This window comes from Eublepharis macularius, chromosome 7 (assembly GCF_028583425.1).
Source record: "Eublepharis macularius isolate TG4126 chromosome 7, MPM_Emac_v1.0, whole genome shotgun sequence".
Taxonomy (NCBI): domain Eukaryota; kingdom Metazoa; phylum Chordata; class Lepidosauria; order Squamata; family Eublepharidae; genus Eublepharis; species Eublepharis macularius.
The window spans coordinates 52,703,358-52,725,133 of NC_072796.1; the positions used below are offsets into that span (position 1 = coordinate 52,703,358).

Sequence of the window (21,776 nt, forward strand, 5' to 3'; positions counted from 1 at the left end):
GCTTCTGAAAAAGAATAAATAATTAGACACAAAATCGAGTTAAAAAAAATTAATAATATTTAACATAGGTCTGACTTAAATATTTCCATGTAACAAAAGTGTTATTTTCAAATCACCAGTTGTATTACTTATATACATATGTCCGTAGTTAACAAAAGAATGATGAGGTGTTCTATCAAAAGCAGTGATTATTTTTCTCCTTTCAGGAAATAGAAAGTACCAGTCTTATAATACATAAAGTGTAAATTATATGTACACATAACTTCCTTTTGGAACGCAGAGCAAATAAAAAGCAATTATTTTTCAAAAAGGTAAAACTCATGTTTACATTACAATAAAACAAATGAAATACTGTTTCTGAAGTGTTCATTTAAAGCTGAGAACTTTATGAACTCTTCTTTTAACTGAATTATTTACAAAATACACTCATCAGCCACACAGAGGCTTAAATGTGTGTATATATGTGTGTGTGAATGTGAATACACACACACTATATATAAATAAATTCAAAAAAATAATAAAAGTCAGAAGAAGCAAGATTTTTCTGTCTTTGGAATGTCTAAAACAGAATACATGCCTTTTTCCAGTGTTTCTTTTTGATATGAATATACCCATTCTGTGTAAATGGGACCAATCAGAGCAAGACTGAGAGGCCTAGGTAGTTTTTAAAAATCTTAAAAGCTTTCAGGATGGATGGCAAGACAAAAAAAAGAGGTTTTAATATGAGGCTGTCTGAAGAGACCTAAATTTGTTGGCTGACACAACCAGCGCTACAGCTCACTGCATTAGGTAGATAATATACTATTTGATATATCCTACTATCTATGGCTTATGTTTTCATTGTTCTAGCTATACAGAATATATGCAGAATATATGCATCTGTTGTCCACCCTGAAGAGCTGCTACTGTTGCCAGCCAGATTTTCTTTTTACAGTAGTTGTTGAATTTCTAGCTCAACATGTACTATTTGAGAAATAAAGGGTGACAGTCATGACATAAAAGGAACAGGGCCCATCATTTTCTGACATGTCAGCAACATGAACGTTACTATGTGTAACATAATACCAGTTAATTTTTAAGCGCTCTTCAAAGGGGACTAAATAAAACCAGACATTTCTAAACCAATCCTATGCATGATTACCTGAAAGTAAATCCCACAGAATTCATTGGGATTTATCCCAAGTTATGCCCAGGAATGCAGCCGTTTTGTCTGCATTATAGCATGAAATCTCTACAGCATGCATCTATTCCTGCAATAATTTTCCTTTCCAACTGCAACAACTTTTAAACAGTCAATACACTGACACAATGAGGAGAATTACCATACTTCCAACCAGTTATCAACCTTCACTGATACCGTTCTTGTTTTTTTAAAAAAAAACTGGATACACTTATGGCAGATTCAAAGAATGAACAAGTTCATGTACCTGAGATCACTGATTGTAGACAATATAGCAAACTTTATCCGATGTTTCTCCAATGTTGTTTAAGCTTACAAAAAGACAATAGTCCTTTATTTTTGTAAACATTTAAAAAGCTATATTATCTTATTTTCAATATGTGAAGTTTTCATAGCAAAAACTATTTTTAGAAAAAATCTAATCCTGAAAGCATTTCCAGCTTTCATTTTAGGGATCATCAAAAAATATTGGTTATGCTCTGCCATTCATTTGAAGACTCTTGAACAACCTCTTCCAAGTTCAAAGCACGATTTATATCTTCACCTTCCTGTCCTTGGTGACTGGTGGATTCCTGGACTGTGCCTAAGGTACAACAGAAAGAATGTGATGAGATATACAAGAAGATCTAATAATCATATACAATCAAATGTGATGCTACATAACAATAGAATGCCGTAAGAAATGCATTATTTTTGCTGGAAACTACAGCCAATCACACTAATAACCTAAAAATTAGTCTTCTCCATTAAGTAGCCGGATACAGAGCTATGCATGGGCTCCAAAGTGTTCTTGCTTATTGGGTACCTACCAATTTAAAAGTAGGGGGAAATCCATTTACACAAAGGAACTATGAATGCTTAATTGGCTCTTCCATTAAAATTAATGGAACTGTCCTCATAGCAAGAGAGTTGCCTTGAGTTCGTTCTGCTTTCTTTTCATGGGGGTGGATGGGGCTGTGCATGTGTGTGTGTTGTTTTTTGTTGACTGAAGTTGACATTGTTATGGTTCCCACAGCTTTTGAATGCAGATTGGTTCTGTATTAGTTAAATATATCAGTTATGGTTATTTGTATTAGTTAAAATATCAGTTATGGTTATTACAGTTTTATGCTAGGAAGGGATAGCTGTGTCCAAGTCACAGAAGGCTTTAATCAATATATTCATCAGCATGTAGGTGTTCTTATGTCTTAATAGCTGTAACTCAAATGGTTAAATCTAATGCAGCTAAAGTTGAATGTCTTCTTTTGAATTGCTCTAGTAAAGCAAAACCCTCCCTGAAAGTTAGAAAATTCAATATTCATTAGATTAGGAATTTGAGACTCTGTGGAATTTTGAAAAAGAATTTTAGAATTTTTTTTCTATGCTGGCAGAGGGAATCTGTTAGAATTTAGATTTGTGAGATGGGTTTTGGATTTTTAGAGGCCCCCTCCTTCTTGCATATTTTAAAATATGATTCCAAAGAAATGAAATGTTTGGGAAAGAGAATGGAAGATTTCACTTTTTGTAGAGGATACATAAAGGAAAAAAACCCTTTCTCATAATAGTGTGTAATTTTCCAAGCTCACTAACATTTATCTCATTGTAATGCATTGTGCTGGGTTCCGGGAAGCGGTGTCACTTCCAGGAGTGATGCCACTTCTGGAAGTGACGTCATCATGCATTTCTAGGATTGTGCGTGTGATAATAGAGAGTTCCACCACCTCTTTTCCCAGAAAAAAAACCCTGATTAAATGATTGAGGGTGGCAGAAATGGCACTTGCTCCTCTGGTCACCCTCTTCCAGAGGAGATGCAGCGGTGACTGTGTTGGCATTGGAGGCCTCAGTAGTGGAAGAGGAGAGCTGGGGCAGCTCCCTTACCTTCTCTCCTGTCCAGTTGCAATACTGCCATGTTGGCAGGAGGAGAGTGGCAGGGCTTGTGTCCTACTCCTCCTCACCTACCTACAAAGAAAAGGTAGGAAGCTGCTGGGCTGGCATGGACAGTCTCAGTGGCATTGACAGCAAGGGAAATTGCAGGGGAAATGGCAGCTCCTACTCCTTCCCCTACCTATCACCATGTCAGCCACGGGTGAGGGAAAGGGACAGTCAGCAGCTGCTACTGTCTCCTCCCACTCCTACCACCTCCTCCTCCAACTATTTTGCTTAGATAGCAACTCCTCCAGCAACTCCATTCCTCTCTTCCGCATGCACCCTCTACAATTGACAGAGGTGTGTTGTCTGGATCTGATGATTTAAGTATTTGCAGATGGGACCACATTCATAATCAGATATACAAGCAAGGAACCCACAAGGATTTGTGGAGGGTATCTCATTTCCTCTTTCCCTTCCCCGAAAGCCCCATAACCTCTCCCCTTTTCCTGCTGCCTTCTCTCTTTCCCACTCACTAGCCGAACTGACCTTTATCTGCCCCCCTTCCCTCCCTCTGGCAGCCTCTCCCTGGGAAAACTATGGCTGAGTTATGTAGTGCTGACTGCAGGCCGAGTTGTGTGGTGCAAGCCAATGGGCCAGGCCCAGTTGCACAGTAGGGAACTCAGAAGAACTTGGTGCACTGTACTTTCCCTGATATCCCTCTTCCCAGACTATTCATCTATCCTTCCTCCTGGCAACTGGTTCTCCAGATTAGCGTCCCATCGCTCTTAACCACTACACCAAACTGGGTCTCTCAACAACCGTAAAAGAAAATGGCCCTTTTGTTCATCACCATCACTATTAAGTGACAAAAGTACTTGCACGATGAGGATAATAGTAATTTTCAGTTTAAATATCAGAAGAATAGAAAATGCAAGTTTCAGACATAGCAGAACTCTCTACTATGACATCTCTACAAATAAATTTGTATCAGCAGAAGGGTTAATATGGCTCATTACTATTGGAATACTTATGTATCAGGTTAACTTGGAGGGAGATGTTTCCTCACAAATCACTGCTATAGGAGCAAATTCATATTTTTCGACTAGATCCGGTGGAGTTAGCTGTGTTAGTCTGCAGTCGCAAAATAGTAAAGAGTCCAGTGGCACCTTTAAGACTAACCGACTTTACTGTAGCGTAAGCTTTCGAGAACCACATCTGATGAACAGATGCATCTGACAAAGAGAACTGTAGTTCTTGAAAGCTTATGCTACAATAAAGTTGGTTAGTCTTAAAGAAGCTACTGGACTCTTTACTATTTTGTGACTGGACCTGTAGTTTTCAATAATAATGCAGTAATGAGATGAGATGCCTAGAAGTGCCCCTCTGGTCCTTTATCGTAAATTTTAAGGATGAATTGCTAATAGTCTTCTCTATATACTTGTACATAGCAAAGAATAATTACCAGCATAGCCATGAGCTCGCTTCATATGAAGCTTCATATTGCTTTTCTGGGTAAAGCCCATCGCACAGTAGTCACATTTGTATGGTCGTTCTCCTGTGTGTTTTTTCATATGAACTTGCAGTGCACTCTTCTGGTTAAAAGCTTTCTCACACAATGTACATTGAAATGGCCGTTCTCCTGTAATAAAATTATAATGATTTTAAGAAGTGCGAAGTTATATCAAAATTTCATATTGATGCTAATGACATTTGAACTGGCTACGAAATCTCAGGACTGCAGAAAGAGATCAGGCTGGGAAGCCCACTGAGACCAGCCAGCTGAGTTCCTACCTATGGGTTGTCCCTACTGAAATGTCTCTCATAACCAATCCAGAATGTATGCATTTTGCCCCAGCTCAAGTTAGAGAAAAAAAAGAATACCTACACGAATGATTTTCTCCTTCCTACAATCCTCTAGCTGAGAATTTCCAGAGAAGTAAATATCAACATATATGTTGTAAACGCTATATTTAAGATTAAGCTGGTACCCACCTCTAACATCGTTCACAACAGTACGTAAGAAAGACATTGTTTTCCTGTAAATGACCTAAGTTTCCCACATCATTACAGTACTCAGAATTCAACATTAGTGACATGTCAACATTGGGATTCTGCTCTTTTTCATTTAATTTATTTGTAAACAGTTTCCACTCTCAGTGGGTGGATTTAAATGACACAAGAGATAATTCAACTCATAGTAAAAACTCAGATTTATTTCCTGTGCTATTCTAAAACATATAGAATGTACCTAAATAGTAAGTGCTCAGAAATTAGTGAGCATTCTGCATGAAAGAAGCAGTCCAAAATTGCCTTGGTGGTGTAAAAAGGTAAAGGCAAGCACCAAGTCATTACTGACCCATGGGGAGGACGCTGCATCACAATGTTTTTTTTGGCAGACTTTTTACGGGGTGATTTGCCATTGCCTTCCCGAGTCATCTACATTTTACCCCCAGGAACCTCGGTGGTGTACTCTGCACTGTAATGCAGCCTTTGTAATGCAGCTTTTGTAGTATCTCATGCAATGAATGTAGAAGCCCAGACAGTTTTCCAGCTGAATTCTAAAAGGGAAAGTGAGCATTTACAGGGCAAGATTTTAAGATGGCACCGCACTGCTGTGCAATTTCATTGATGGTTAAAACACACCTGACCACTTCTTTGAGGGAAGATCCCATTAAGGTGATGTTTGCCTCTTCTCAACAAGCCAAAGGCTGCTGAGATAAGAGTGTTCTTCCATTTGTCATTTTCCACCGTTTGTCCTGACAAGGGGCCAACAAATTCATCTGGAGACTGAGGTACAGCAGAGTCAAAAGAGAAACTCCAATATACACAACTGGATTCTGGGAGGGGTGATGACATCTTTATCATAAAAGCCCTTGCCCACCTGACCTGTCGCCGTGCCCCCTCCCTGCTCTCCTCCCCCACTTAGCACTCGCCTGCAAATACCACCACTTTGTGAAACCTGTAAAAGATCTTTTTGAAGTTACATCAGCTTGAATCTTTTCTAGACAGAATGTCCTAATGAAAATCAATTGATATTCAGCCCTGGGATGATAGTTTCCACAAAATGCATACCTACACATTTTAATGAGATTAGACCACAAAAAATCTCTTTGCATTTTGCTTCAATAATTAGTACATTGTGCTATGGCTTTTAGTCTCTTTGCCTAGCGCGGAATGTTTATCCTGATTCTGGTACTTAATTCCCTTAGAGAATAAGGTATTTATATATACCATTATCTAGATTATCTTCTCATCAAGTCAGTGTCGTTCATTCCACTGCCTGAGATAGCAGTAATTTCTAAATGATCCCTTTCACAAGCTTTGTTGGATTTCCTCAGAGGTGGATTGCAAAAAGTTTCTAGAGTGCTGTTCTGAACTTAAGTTTAGGTTATCTTTATTTATTACATTTATATCCTGCCCTCCTCGCACGCAGGTTCAGGGCAGCTCACAACAATGTTGGAATACAGAGTTTAAAGTATACACGTAAACCACAGTAAAACACACAAAACCAATCAATCAATCAATACAGGCATTAATATTCACATAAGAGGCTGAACTAAAACCATAAACTGTAGACAGAGAAAAGATGGAACAATCACTCTCAGGGCAGCACAGCGGGGGCACAAACAATCAGAGCAGACATCGTCGAGCCTCAGCCATAGGCCCGGTGGAACATCTCTGTTTTACAGGCCCTGTGGAACTGTAACAGATTCCACAGGGCCCAGGTCTCCATTGGGAGAGAGTTCCACCAGGCCAATGCCAGGGCCAAAAAAGCTCTGGCCCTGGTCAAGGCCAAATGAATGTCCCTTGGGCCAGGGATCACCACTACCTGCTTGTCAGCTGACCAAAAGGCTCTCTGGGGGACATATTGGAAGAGGCAGTCCCACAGGTATGTCGTTTTCAGTCTGTTAAGGGCTTTAAATGTCAGAACCAAAACCTTGAATCAGATCTGGAACTCAACCGGGAGCCAGTGCAGCTGGCATAGCACCAGGTGGATATATGTCCTGAATGGTGTCCCCCGTAAGGACCTGTGCTGCCACGTTCTGGACCACTTGCAATTTCCAGATGCAGACCTGGCAACTGTTGAGACCTGGACCTCCACAGAGAGCATGGCATCCAAGGTCATGCCCAGACTCTTCCCTGTTGATGTAGGTATTAACTGCACTCCATCCAGAATTGGGAGTTGGATCCCCCTACCCAGGGTCCGATGGCCCAGATACAGGACCTCTGCCTTCAATGAATTCAATTTCAAGTGGCTCTGCTTCAACCCAGTCACCTCGGCATCCAGACCCCTGGCCAAGGTATCTGGTGCAACATCCTGTCAGCTGTCCATCAACAGATATAGCTTGGTGTCATCAGCATATTGATGGCAACTCAACCCCAAGTTATGGATGACGTGGGTGATGGGCTGCATATAGATGTTAAACAGCACCAGGAAGAGGATAGACCCCTGCGGGATGCCGCACACTAAAGAACAGCATGATGACACCCACTCCCCAAGCACCATCCTCTGTCCTTGACTGTGGAGAAAGGAGACTAGCCACTGCTGGCGAGGCGGTGAGACAAAATATTGTAATAAAATATTGTAATAAAAACAGCAGCACTGACCAGCCCTGATCATGCATTGACACAGATGATCTGTGAGGACGATGAATGCTATCTCCACCCCATGGCCAGGGCAGAAGCTGGACTGAAATGGGTCCAAGATGGAGGAATCCTACAAGAATGGCTGGAGCTACTCAGCTACTGCCCACTCAATTACTTTGTCCAGGAACGGAAGGTTTGAGACTGAGTGGTAATTGGCCGGATCCAGTTATGGTTTCTTCAATAAGGGCTGCACCACTGCCTCTTTTAACAAGTCTAGGAAAGTTCCCAAACTCAGTGACGAGTTAATAATGTCAGCCAATGGGGCTGTATCCCATCTCCGCCAGCCTTCATCAACCACAATGGGCATGGTTCCGGGGGCAGGTGGTGAGCTTCACAGACCACAGGATCTTGTCCCCCTACTGCTGGGAGAGTTACCTGAAATGATCTAATGTCAGCTCTAAAGGCAGCCAAGGGGCCTCCAGTTCACATACTGTATATATTGTCAAGTGTCAAGATTTTATCCACAAAGTAGCTCCCCAAAACCTCACAGCTAATCACAAATTAGTGTTTTCTGGGGACCCCTGTGAGGAGCCAATTATTCTAAATAATTGAGCTGGGCGAGAGTTTGCGGGTGCAATGGAATCTGCGTAGTATTCCCTCTTTACAGCCTTCATTGCCATCTCATTGACTTTCATAAATGTCCTATAAGATATTCTTGACACTTTGTTACGGACCTGTCGCCACACTCACCCTAGCCATTTTGCTTCCACTTTATTCCTCACTGCTTCTCAGTATACCAAGGAGCTACTCTGGTATGGGAGCAGAAAGGGAGTGATATTGTTGATGGCTTCAGAGAGACAGGCATGCCAGTCCTCTACCAGCTCATCCAATGAGTCGCCAAGGGGCATCAGTTCCTGCAGAGCGTTCTGGAAGCTGAGCAGATTAATCAAACTCCATGGCCGAGCATAAATCACTGCAAAATGCAGTGTTGCAGTCTTATTATTAATGGACCTGGCATTGCACAACATCAACGTCGGGGGGAGGCACACTGACCTAGCCCAATGGGACAGAAGTTGGAAGGAAGCCCATATTTCCGCCTCCTTCCCTTCCAATACCTGGCCCCATTGCCATACTTCCCATGTCCCACAACCACTGGGATCCCTGACTCCATACCAACTTCCTCCACCAATGATGACTTTGTTCCACCCCATATGCCCATTCAGAGCAATCAACAACCAGCTGCAGATCATTCAGGTATTGGTCCCCTAACTATTAAATCATCCCTCTCATTTCCACTACTCAATCTAATATCCATCAGGCTCCCCGCCCTCTCCCACCCAAGTAAAAAATCCAAAATAACTGGTCTTAACAACCATTCATCTAGCAATAATACTAACCATCACTTAATGATTCATCAATAACTGTTTCTCCTTTTGTGCTTGCAGGGGAGAAATATCAGCTCCAAACCTTTTGCCTCCCTCTGGCCTCTTCCCATTTGGGGACTGAACCAGGAGCTCTGGCCATGCTAACCCCATGCCTTCTCACTGAGCTATGCCTGACCATGCGATGTTGTCTGCCAGGTTCCATATGGCTGGTGGTAATATCAGACTTATAGTACACTGCTTAATTCTCGATGGAATGCCTATTTTGTGTCTGCCTTCTTTATCCAGTGGTTAGGAAGCTGGTCTTGGATGACAGGACTGAGATCTTGAGCCTAGCCTCTTGTCTTTTTTTCCCTTTCTTTTTCAGGCAGAGGGTGTGTTTTGCTTGAAACAGGGATGTCTGTGTGAGGCCAGCACTTTTGCTGCTAGTCAGATTCTTGCTGGGGGACAGGTGGGTGCCCTATCCACTGCACAACTTCCCTTCCCCTGTGGGCTATGTGGAGACACTTGGCTCCGTGGCTCTGTTGGGGTTGCGCTGTTTCTGGATCTTTTCTCGCTGTCCACTGCCACTCCTGGAGGAGGGGGGGGGCGTGATTGGTGTCAAGGGGCAGTGGCTTCATCAGCAGGTGGTGATTGGCTGCTCCTGTGTGTGCCACTCAAAGGAATATCATTGGGTACCACTGCCTGATTGGTGGGTGTTGTTGGGGTTTCTATAGGCTCTGGCAGGCTCGCTATGTGGGCTGTGTCTTGTGGAGGGGCATGCACTGTTTTCCTCCCACAGGGATCCAAATCACTGATGGCAGCTGGCAGCTAGTGCCAAAGCAGTCCTCAGGAGTGAGCTGCCCATCAAACAAGGCAAACCGTGTTTTTCACATATGCCAGCAATGGCCATCTACAGATGAAAATTTGCCACGTCACTTACTAACAATACATATATCCCTTAAGCAGTTATGACCAGCGATTAGTAAAACAGAAACCAGCTTGTTTTTACTGCTAGTTATTACCTGTATGAATGCGGCTATGTCTTTCCAGTTGACTTGGCTTAGCAAAGGCTTTTTCACAAGTATCACACTTAAACACTCTTGGCTTTTGGGAACTTAGAGATGGTCCAGCCTGATGTGTCTGCTTATGTTCCTAATCAAAAGACACAAAACATATTTTTTTGCATGTTAAATTGTAATGTGAAATATTTTTAGGTCAATTGCATAAAAAATAGTGGCATTAAGAACAGGGTATCCTCACATAATGTTGTGGAGATAATGATTTATGAGGCCGGCAATGGCCAAATACAGGACAAAATACAATGGAATTATGTTCCTGAATTAAGAACAAATATAAAATATTTACAAAGAAAAATGATCTTTGGTTTCAAAGCAGCCTGTTTTACCATATTCCACTTTATAAGGAAAGAAGGCTATACTCATAGATTGGTGGTGGACAGTGCAGTCAAGTCATAGCTGACATAGGCAACCTCTTGTGGGGTTTTCAAGGCAAGAGACTAACATTGCCTGCCTCTGCAAACCTGATTTTCCTTGGAGGTCTCCCATCCAACTACTAAAGTTGACCCTGCTTAGCTTCTGAGATCTGATGAGAACAGGCTTGCCTAGGCTATACTGGTCAGGGCATACTCATAGATTATTGACGATGTTATGATCCAAAATAAAAATTATTTTTTCTACAGAATGAAAAACTAAAAGAACTGAAACATACCTTCCAGAACCTTTTCAGGTTATAATAAAAAATATCAATGAAATACAGAAAAAAACTGAACAAATGAAGCTGCCTTATTGTGTCAGACCATTGGTCTATCAAAGAAAGTACTTTCTCCTTAGCCTGGCAGCAGCTCTCCAGAGTCTCAGGCCAACATCTTTCACATAACCTATACCTAATCCTTTTCACTGGAATTGACGGGGATTCAACCTAGCACCTTCTGCTTGACTGAAAGATGCTCTACCTTTGAGTCGCAACCCCCTCTTGCTGTTTAGTACCTTTTTTATTAAATAAAAACTTGTTTCATTCTTCCTTTTAAACTTTTTGAAGGCACAGAATATTAGCAGCAAATACTGCACCAAGTAGAGATAACTAGAGCTGTGCACGAACAGGAAAAAACAAACAAACATGATGTTCATTGTCATCCACGAACAGGGATTCACGAACATCGCTGGACATGACATGTTCACGAACATGTTCGTAGTTGGAGGTTCGTGGGAGCCAGAACGGCCCCCTTGGGACTTAGCTGAACTTGAGCAGGGGAGAGTCCATGGGTCCCCCCTCCTTTCATGTCATTTTCTCTTCACAGTGGCAACAACTGGACTGTGCTGGAAGCTACTTTGAGGGGTTACAACCTGACCTTCCCAATGTCCAATACCCACCAAGTATGCAGGGGACACAGTCCTCACTGTCCTCTGAAGACCCCCACCCCAAGTTTCAGAGAGATTGCAACTGGGGAAAGCCATGATCCATTGGTTCCTCCCTTTCCTGTCATTTTCTTTTCACAGTGGCAAAAACTGGACTGTCTGCTGGAAGCTACTTTGAAAGGTTGCAAGCCAGAAGGAAAGCCAGGAGTTCAGACAGAGTTCAGACTCTGTCATGCCTATGTTGCCAGGGGAATTGATTGAAAGGCGCCAGACTGTCTGGCTTTATGAACGGCTGACGAACGCCATGAAGAGGGCGTGGAGTGAACACACGTTTGCCGGGAACGGGGCCCCACAAACAGCTTGCTCACAAACAGCGGATTGGGCTTTTTTTTGTTCGTATTGCTGTTCATGCCCATCTCTAGAGATAAACAAATACAGTTTATTTATGCTCTCTAGTCAGAAGGGTTAAAAACACTTTTCTTGTTTATCGTAACAATATATTAAGTTTATCACAGACCTTAAGATGCGTTGCCCGTTTGAAAGCTTTATTGCAGATGTGACAAACGTGGATTCTTTCCTTGCCATGAACTTCTTTACTATGCTGCATTAACATGGCAGTTGAAGAAAAGGTTTGACTACATTCAAAACACTGGTGTACACGGGGTTCCTTTTCAGCTTGAATGCCTTTATGGAGACTTGGAGAAACTTCACTCACCTGCAACAATTGCATAAATATGCACACAAATAATTACAGGAAGCGAACCAACCTAAAACTCACATATTTATTTAACAGTCTCTTTTTAGATGTGATAAAGCTTGAAGAACACATGATCTCATGGTGCTGAGACAGGGCACACAACACGTAAACTCCTTAATTAAAAAAGGGAATAATTTAAGAGGCAATGAAATTTTTTAATGACTTTTCCCTACTCTTTTACTATGTTCAAATTAATTTTATGTCACGTTGAAACAAGAAGCTTTAAACAGAAAAAATTTGTATCAAGATGCAAGAATACGCATCCATTAAACATACACAAAATCAATCATGAAAGGTTCAAAAGCACACTTTGCTGTCTCAGCTTCTTCATGAATTTGATTGAATTTGCTTAAGTACAGCCTCATCTCATACATTTTAAGAGAAACTAAACTAATTAGGTATAAGATAAATAAAAACATTTATTTCTCTACTATTAGACACAAAGTGAGCACATATTGTTTGCTTATTCAAGGCAACTTTATATAAAACCCTTACCTGATAAGTTAGGTCATCATGGTTTGTGGGTGCTGAATGGGGTGCATGACTCACCAGTATGACTTGTTGTGAGTTTGAACTGTTTTGTCCGGAGAGACTAGAATCTGTGAGTAAGGCAGGGAACTGCTGACCCTGCCAATAGAAAAATATTAATGAATTGTTTTTAAAGGGGAAGATACTGTCAAAGGCTAACTCTGCACTTACAGTCTCTCCATGACCCTCCCTCCAATGGTGCTTCCCATGGTGCTAAGGGTTGCAGCAGCATCTTCCTCAGCTTTTGGCCCCACTCTCTCCCTGTATCCCCAGGCAGCTCTCTCCAGAGTGGTGCCTGAGGTTTAGGAGAGGGCCGGTGGCTCGTCCAAGGATACTGATGTCAGTTCCTGTGCCCCACCAAGCTGCTGCCCTGGCCTATGCTTCTGGAGCTTGGTGCTGCTGGCTGGGGCTGTCCTCTCCTGTTGGCTGCCTTCTAGGATTCCGCTGGGCCTCTGCGGCCACCCAGCTGGGTGAGTGAGAGTCACATGGCCTCGCTGGGTGGCTGTTGCTAGAAGTTAAGGGGGTGGGGGATGCTGGTTTACACCCATCGGAGTCAAGTCCAGGCTAGCTGCTGCCACCAACTCCAAACGACTCACTTTTATTCTAAGTAAAATATTCCATTCCCTTGCCTTAATACTGGATATCATACTCCTAAAGCATCTTCTACAGGGCTTGTCTAGTCAATTAGTTCTTCACAATGCTTGTTGATCTGCTCTTATAGCTAGGAAATATTGGCATGTATTTATAAACCCACTGAAATTGGTTTTATAAAGTAAATATGATAACATCGGGTAGGGAATCTTTTGATGGTAGATGAGAGCTAAAATAATATGTAACTTATTCTGTTACCCCAAGGATTTTTTTTAAGTGAAAGACGGGCTTATCCTCCAATGCATGTGTGATGGACTGTACTTTTTTAAAGCCTGGAAGTGCTGTACAAACAGCTCAAGGACTGGTAAGGTTTAATCCCTCTCAGACACAGAGAGCTTTGAGTGACAGGCTACTTCAAGGAATCTGATTGGGTATCATGAGCTGGAAAGAGGAGAATCTGTTTTCAACCATAGCTGTGAGGAATTGAGTGTGAACAGTTGGGAGATGGAGTCCTAACGGAGAGCAGTTTAACACCAACAGGAGAACTGGGGGAAAGTTGGCAAGGAAGTTTGGGAAGTGTAGGTGCAGATGCCCATTCGGGCAAAAGAAAGGGGATAGATCTTCTAAGGAGAGGAGATGTTCCTTACCCAGTTGAACAGAGAGGTAGCTCTGGAGGGTGAAGAGATCCCTGGCTGGGTGTGGTTGGAAACTGCCTTTTGGAGACCTCAAGATTGGGTTTTTTTTTTTAAACTGAATGAAATCACTGACATTTTAAGAGAAGCTGATTTGGTGTACTAGAAAGAGGGTACCAGCATTCTTAAACCCCAAAGAGAAAGATAATAGTAAAAGAAAGTATACTAGAGTGTTTGGGGAAAACATAGGAACAAAAGCCTCTAAACATAAGAATTTAAGTATCTGTGAAGAGCATAAGAACCAAAGTCTGTGTATGTACTGATTTTACCTCAGAGATTTCTATGTTGAATTATCTCACAAATTTTCAACCCCTGATTTCACCTGACCTTTCCACTCTAAATGAATTAGTTATTTTTGAATTTTAAAAATGCTGCTGGTACCATTTCTGCTGTTTAAGAACAAAGAAGAGGGAAAGAGGAGGAGGGAACATCATAGTCTGCAACAGCAGATGCACCACAAAGTTAATGGAACTAAAAATAATGAATAATCTGGAAATGATGTCCAAAACAATTTCAATGCATTACAAAATAGCTGCCTGGGCTTTAGAGAGGGACATACTCTTTGCTATCATTTACTGAAAAACATCCCTAAATTAGTCTTTAGACTTACATTCTCCTAGTTTTACAATAATTCTCCACAATTATTAGGAATGGGACAGAAAGATTTTCTAACAAGGGACACCAACCTGTGATGTGATATTAAGTGTTACTGCATCAAGGCCAGCAGACAACATACTCTGAGTATCAGCCAGAGTCAGGGTAACACTAGCATCTCCTCCATCTCCTGGTGATGACATTACTAAATTCTGAGCAGGTTGAGACATAGGTGGTGTTGGAGGAAGGTTCCCGCTCGATGCATTAAGTTCTGTAAAATGTATGACATTATAAAAGCTTAGATTATCTTAGCGGCTGAAAGGAGAACAAAATTCCTAGCTCCCCAATTCTTTTCCATTATTAGTGTCACTAGATATTTTGTACACAATGGGGAGCCTAAATCACATCTATTGCTTGAATTATGTGGAAGTTCCTATTTTGTCCACTTTTAAAAGACAGGCTTTCTCAACTATTCAGGGAACGCTTAATAAACATGTACACCTACATACACTTTTCTTAGTATGTGCTATGCCCACATTAATAATTACAAGTGGAATGTTCGGAATAATGACAGACTGGGATAACAGCAAATATGACAAGAGGACTGAATAACAAAACAATTTTTGTTTAAGACCGATGATTTAACGGAAAAGCTTGTTCAAATTAATATAATTATAGCAACTATCATTAATGAATGATATACTTGAGTGAAATAACTGAATCCTCACCTGAAGTACTGTTCAGTGCTGGGCTCTGAGACAGGAGTTGATCATTACTGATGGTTAATGTAGCACCCGCTGACTGATTAGTGATAGTTGGTGTTGTCAGTCTTAGGTTCCCATTCAATTCATTACCTCCAGAGGAATTGTGCTGAATAAGATCTTGTCCTAAATGGAAAATGAATCTATGATCTGCTGAAGGTAAGTATTTGTTTCTGCATTTCACCAATATCAGGGGTTTAACCCAACCAACTTTTCAACTGGTGAAAAGAGGAAGCAAAAATCCCTTTTGATCACTAAAATGGCTACACTTGTAATCATGGGAACCTGCATGGACAAAATCCATGTGGGACAGAAAAGAGGGAAATTATGTAACACTGACTGAAAAAGTTTGGTGGGTCCAATCCCAGGGATCTATTGAACGATAAAAAAATATTTAAAATATTTTGCCATAAAGAATGGCAGAAACCCAATTAAAAAGCTATCAAGTGAGGCCATGTTAAGGAGAACACACACTGGATTCTGTTAAAACACCTGGACACTGTAAAAGTATTTGGAATTCCCTTCAACATACAAAAGTAAAAAATCTAGAAGTTCTGTAGCAAAAGACCTGATACAGCCAAAGGCAGGTAATTCAGCACACTAAGGCACAATGTTAAGGTTTCCTGACAAGGAGAAGAGTTCGAGGACAGATTCCAGAAGCAGGTCTGGAATACAGACAACAGCTACATCAATCTGCCACTCTTCAGCCAATAAACAGAAAGTTATGCATAAATCCTACAGCATTCAGATTGCTTAAGTCTAGATACTCTAATTAAGTATGATAGGTGCAATTCAAACTTAACACAAGCCTAAGATCCAAAGATATTAAATATACATGAAATAACTTCACACACAAAACTGGAATTCCATTTGTTGTTTTTACTGCATGTCTCAGTGACAAGCACACAAGACACAACAGGTAAAATAGTTAACAGCATGAATACAATTTTTAAAAAATGCATGTATGCAGCCGAGATTCATTTTTTACTTTTGTGGCAGCAAAGGACAAGCCGCTGTTAAACTAATAGCATATCTCTGGTAATGTAAACTGATGCAGCAAATAAGAACAAAGAGCTCTCTAGTTTAGAGCATAGATCTACCTCACATGCATATAGTTTCTCTGGATCCTGGGTTATATAATTCTGGATTGGATCTGTTGCATTTTAAATAATTTTAAGATTTTGTATTCTTTTTAAGAATAATGATAATTGTTTTCCTCTGTTAATATAAAATTGAAAATATTTGCCCATTCAGTTGCAACACTAACAGCGCAATCCTGAGGGAGGCAAAAGCCCCCAGGACCTGACTAGGAGCTACACCAGCGTACTTGTACCGGTGTAACCCTCCCTATGCTAGCACAGCAGCCCGGTGCAGCTAAACCTAGGTCCTCCACCAATGCATGGCCACAGCGGTTGAAGGGGCATAAACGCCTGTACTAGTGGGCCACAGGGGTGGGCCTGGAGGTGAGGCGCGACTTAGTTGACTCCCTAAGCCATTTTGGGCATGGGAACACCCCCAGCAGCAGTGAAAAGTTACACCGTGAAAAACAATGGCGTAGCCCATAGACACCCATTGTATGCGAAAAGTTGATAATCCCCCTCACGCCTGGCCCCACCCAAGTGGCCTGGTGAAACATAGGATGCTGACATAGTGATCTTTCCCAGCATAGTGATCCTTCCCAGCTGGCATCCAAGCCCTGCCCAAAAAACCATTCCCCAGGCAGCCCATGACTTGACCCTGCTCCTGAGAAGGTGGCAAGAGGAACGGTCCTATGGCTCCAACTGCCACACAAACAGGCGCAGCTCTAATCACAGCCAAGGGAAGCTGGCAACATGTGGCTGAACATCCTCTTCACTGTTGACAGTTCAATAAAGTCTGTGTTGAACAACTAATTTCTTTCTTCCCTTCTGCTTGATTGCAGCTGACACCATCTCCTCACCATCCCCAACTCTCTCCTGGGGCAGCTCCACAGTTCGACCCCCAGGGATGGTTCTTAGCCCTGGGCTGCCAGGGAAGTAGAGGCCCAGAGAATCCACCAGGTGCCTCTACCTTGTTGAGTGGCTTGGCCCCCAACTGGAGCAGATCATTGATCCTGTGTGTGTTGCCACTGCACACTGCCCCATCCTACCCACCTCCTTGGACATGGCGGTGAGGCAAAAGGAAGGGGTTGCAGAGTCTTGTCAATTTGTGGAGGGGAGGGCTGTCAACCCCCCCCCAGCGCCATTGAGTTCTGAGGCTCCAGGCAGATGGCCATGGTGGCCTAGGGATGATCTACAGGAGGGAGGACAGACCAGTCCATGTGCTGCATGGACACATCTACATGGAGGGCTCCCCGCCCCCAGGAGATTCTTCTCTTCACCAGTGAAAGTAGGGGTCTGGACAGGTGGCTGCCCATCATTTCCCTGTTCCAACTAGGACTGTTAACCCAGGGAGTACCAAAGAAAAGAAAGAGATGGAGGAGGGACATTGCCCCCCCCCCCAGAATCAATGTTTCCAGATGGACTACCAGCCCAAGGAGGAAGGGAGCACATATGTGGTGGTGCAAGCACACACCAGCTCTGTAGTGGTACTCACAAGTTTAACAGTCTCAATCAGACCAGCCCAGTTAGTTTGATGGCCACTTGAACTGGATGAGCCTCCCGCTCCCAGTCTCCCCACCCACCATCTCCAGAGGTTTCTTTTGGTTGTTGCGAGCAGCTCTCTTGCCCCGGTGTGGGGAAGCCAGCCAGCAGCTGTGTGGGAACATGAAGTGGCCACAGCAAACGGGGGAGCGGGATCTCTGTGGTTACCTCCCCAGCAGGGCATGACACCGACTCAACTACATATGGAGATCCTTCGCAGCAGCTAGGGGGTCAGAGCTGGGGAACAGACCACCTCCCTTGCACCCATGTGCATGGCTGCACAGTGCCAGCACAAGAGGTTGTCGTAAGGCTGCAGACACCATGGCCAGGTCACATACACACACACACCGGCAGTGAGGGTCCAGCTACCCAGGCCATGTGGGGTGGCTAAGCAGAATTGGGGGGCTGCAGGTCCATGAACTGCAGCACCGAGGCTCCCCCTAGATGGTTTCCCCCCAACTGTGTGCCCCAATGCAGGTGCTGTGACCATAGGGCATGTGGTCCTTCGGCTGCCTGTTCTCTGGGGAAATGGAGGTGTTGACAGGCAGCAGGGATCGCAGCCCATGCAATGGCTGCACCATAGCTTGCCATCTGTGTGTCTGTCAGGGGGTGGCACAGCCATTTGGGAATGCTGGTAGGGTTGTTAGGGGAACTGCAGGGCAGGCGCTTTCAGCAGCAGCCTTGTCATATGTTGTCGGGCTCATTAGCCAGTGTAGTTCTCCCATGAAAGTCCTTAAGAAGCAGATGAGTGGCACCTCAGGTACATGGGTACACAGGCGCTATTGGCATGACAGGCCTCATGCCTCAGGATTGTGCTGTAAAAGAACTCTAGGAGAAAAAAAGGAGACAAATCTATCCCTACTGCTTTCTAATTAATCGTCAGAGACAAACAGCTATGTTTTTTTCTTGCAGATTTTCATTTTACACAGCTCAGTTTCACAAAAGGATATGTCTTCCACTTTTAGCAGTCTAATAATGATATGTTGCTGTACTTGCCAGAGATGGTGAGAGTAATTTCTTGAGGGCTTCCTGATGAATTTGTAGTAGTAGAACTGGAAGCATGAGCTAAAACATGACTCAGACTTGAATTATTTATTGTCAATGTAATCTCGTGTTGACCATTTGAGGTTGATACCATACCCTGTGACGTCATAACCTGAGAAAGTTCCTGTGAACCTAAACATAACAAGCATGAAAAATCCAATAGCTTAATTAGATACTTGTTAATATTTAATACTGTTATAATCCTTGTGATATGCTAAGTAGTGTGTGTGGAGCAATTCTAAGATGGCAGCCTGTCCTATCACAGTAGCATTATAGAACCTAGGAAGATTCTATCCAAAGTAGGAAATACAACGCTGGCAAAAGCTGGGAGGCAGATTATCACTCTCCACTGTCCCCCTGGTTCACAGAAACTCCCCATGTCTGTAGCTTTCCTTAAGAACAATAAATGAAACATTTTATAAGGAGCCAGTAGCTGTAAAATAACTGGAGAAAAAAGATCTTTCTTCTCCTCTCTCCTTTTAACTTCAAATATACTAGGCTGTGAGTCTGACTACACTAGGGTGGCAAGATCTTGGTTATTTTCAGCATGTTGTTAGCCGCCCTGAGCCCATCTGTAGGGAGGGCGGGGTATAAATCAAATCAAATCAATAAATAAATTACAGCCTTCAAATAGGAAGTTCTATGGCTGATTGCATATGGAATCCTCTTAACAAAAAACCTAATCTCTACATTTCAGAAGAATTCTACATTCATTCTTTACATGGTTTTAAGAAAAAAAAATCAAAATATTCCTTAACCTTCAGAATATTTAGCTGTGATTTAAATTGTATTTATTAATGAAACTATGCATATTCCATTTTTCCTTGATGGCTTACAAATCCAAATTCAAAACGTGATTTTGCTGGGATAAACGTTTACCCACGTGACTCACCAGCATTTCAATGAAACTGGGTCCTCAGCTGCTAGGCATGCAATGTTAGCAAGCCAAGGATCCACAGTATGAATGAAAGTTGCACTGATGTGACAGGTAGGTCTCATGTAGAATTTTCCACCGTAAACCATGATACATTTTCTCTGCCCAGATCAAACAGAACTATTCAGCAAAATACTTGTGGCAGAGGTAGGATATCTGTGTATGAATCAAGCCCAGTGCTCAAGTACTCCTACTTGGACTAAGCCAAATCAATGTTGCTGTGTTGTGTAAATTTTTACCTTTGTCTTTCCAAAAGTGAAATTCATAGACTGAACACTTGCTTTTCCATTCACAAGAGATGCCTGTCCCCTTGTAGTGCAATTCACATATCCAATTCATTTCTTTTTTAGTCAAAACATCTTGGGTTAGGCTTTCGAGACTTTTTTTTTTTCCTTTCAGGAGATTGGAGCTGGTCAGCACTGTCTGTTCGGGCCAGATAAGAGCCACAGGTGCAAACCTGAAACAGCTCTCAAGGACAAAGCTTCACAGAGACTGGTACCTGGCACCTGGCTTGTTAGCACGTAGCTTTCTAGGGGTGGGGTGATGAGTTCTCCCCCACCCATACCTGTGAGGACTGGCCATAGCCAAGTCTGTTTATTTTTGTTTGCTTTTGCAGTTTTCTTTAATAAATTCCTTTTCTTACATTGGTGTGGAGTTATTGAGAGTTGTGGCTTCAATCCAAATCCCATTCTTTGGCCATTTTACCATATGCTACCCTGTTAGTTTGTTTCTGGACTCAACCTACTGAGTGTTTACCTCGCAGGGCTGACTTCCTGTTTAAAATGTGGTAAACTTGGCTCTTGGTTCTACAGCTGAAGGTTTAGTTAAGAGAGGCTGGTGGCGGCTTTCTACCCTGGCAGTGAGGCTTCAGCCAGTCCTTTTGGAATTTTGCCTTTTGATATCAGCAGGTGACCAACAGCCCCTCTGGGGACCCAGGCAGGCTTGCTGGAAACCACTACATCTCTTTTTTTCTGCTTTATTCAATAAACCTTTTTTTTTTTAAAGAAAAGCTACACATTGCTTGGACCTTAAACTTTCTGTTGAAAAGATAATTTGTATTTGAATTTCCCCTCTTTTTAGGTGAACAAAGACTGGCCTATTTAGGTAACTAGGCACCCAGACCCAGCATAAGTCGGTAGTGCTTGCTCCTATTTGTCATGTCTTCCCAAAAGGGCAGACTGTAACGCTGGCACACTAACATTGCACAAGTCACCTCTCTGCATGTGTAGCAGCCCGCTTTAAATAAGATTATGAGAACATACAAAGTCTGTCCTGCTAGGATGAAATTTAAATCAACAAGCAATTATCTAGCCATGGACATCTAAAATTTCCTTTTGGAGTCATGAAGAGCTGATGATACTAAAGAGGCTACACCATGGGTGTGGTGAAGATCCAGGGCAGGAGCAGTGCCATTAGACTGAATGGAAGGGGTCAGTGCTGGCACTGCAGAAATCCATAATTGAACTTTAGAGAAACTTTGGTGACTAAGGTGAATGGAGGTGTGGAGATAAGCCTTGGTAAGTTCAATCGTGCCACGAAATATCACTCAATTCTCATCCCTGCAAAAAGTGAGAGCAAGGGAACAAAGTGCACAGCAGGGAGCAAGCACATGCAAAATGTGGCAGGCAGCATAATAGATGGCTATATAAGGCACCATTGTGCTGTGCCCCAACTCTTTGAGCCACTCTCAGACACAGCAAAAGGCAAGAGACCCTCATACTTGGGTCATGAGCCAGGCCCAGATAAGTATTCCATCTAAGGAGTCTGAACAGTGCCAGCTGTTAGCTGCGCAACTCAGACTGGGTGGGAAGTTATTTGCTTTGTGCCAAAACTCTTTATTTCTCTGCACAGCTCAGGCAGGGGAAAATCTGACTGTTCCTGATTATCTCAGCTAATAATG

The 21,776-nt window shown here is 42.6% G+C and overlaps 1 protein-coding gene across 1 annotated transcript in view; it reads right to left on the bottom strand.

The window, feature by feature from the left end:
* Nucleotides 1-952: 952 nt before the first annotated feature.
* The window catches only part of ZNF236 (zinc finger protein 236), a 79,093-nt gene continuing 58,269 nt past the window's right edge, over nucleotides 953-21,776 (bottom strand). The window contains exons 26-33 of the mRNA XM_054986044.1: nucleotides 18,895-19,074; nucleotides 15,245-15,403; nucleotides 14,609-14,787; nucleotides 12,607-12,738; nucleotides 11,872-12,069; nucleotides 10,002-10,131; nucleotides 4,491-4,667; nucleotides 953-1,763 (exon numbers count right to left, since the gene is read on the bottom strand). Of these exons, the coding sequence (XP_054842019.1) occupies nucleotides 1,639-1,763; nucleotides 4,491-4,667; nucleotides 10,002-10,131; nucleotides 11,872-12,069; nucleotides 12,607-12,738; nucleotides 14,609-14,787; nucleotides 15,245-15,403; nucleotides 18,895-19,074 (1,280 nt within the window). The 3' untranslated portion in view covers nucleotides 953-1,638. The remainder of the gene's footprint in view (nucleotides 1,764-4,490; nucleotides 4,668-10,001; nucleotides 10,132-11,871; nucleotides 12,070-12,606; nucleotides 12,739-14,608; nucleotides 14,788-15,244; nucleotides 15,404-18,894; nucleotides 19,075-21,776) is intronic.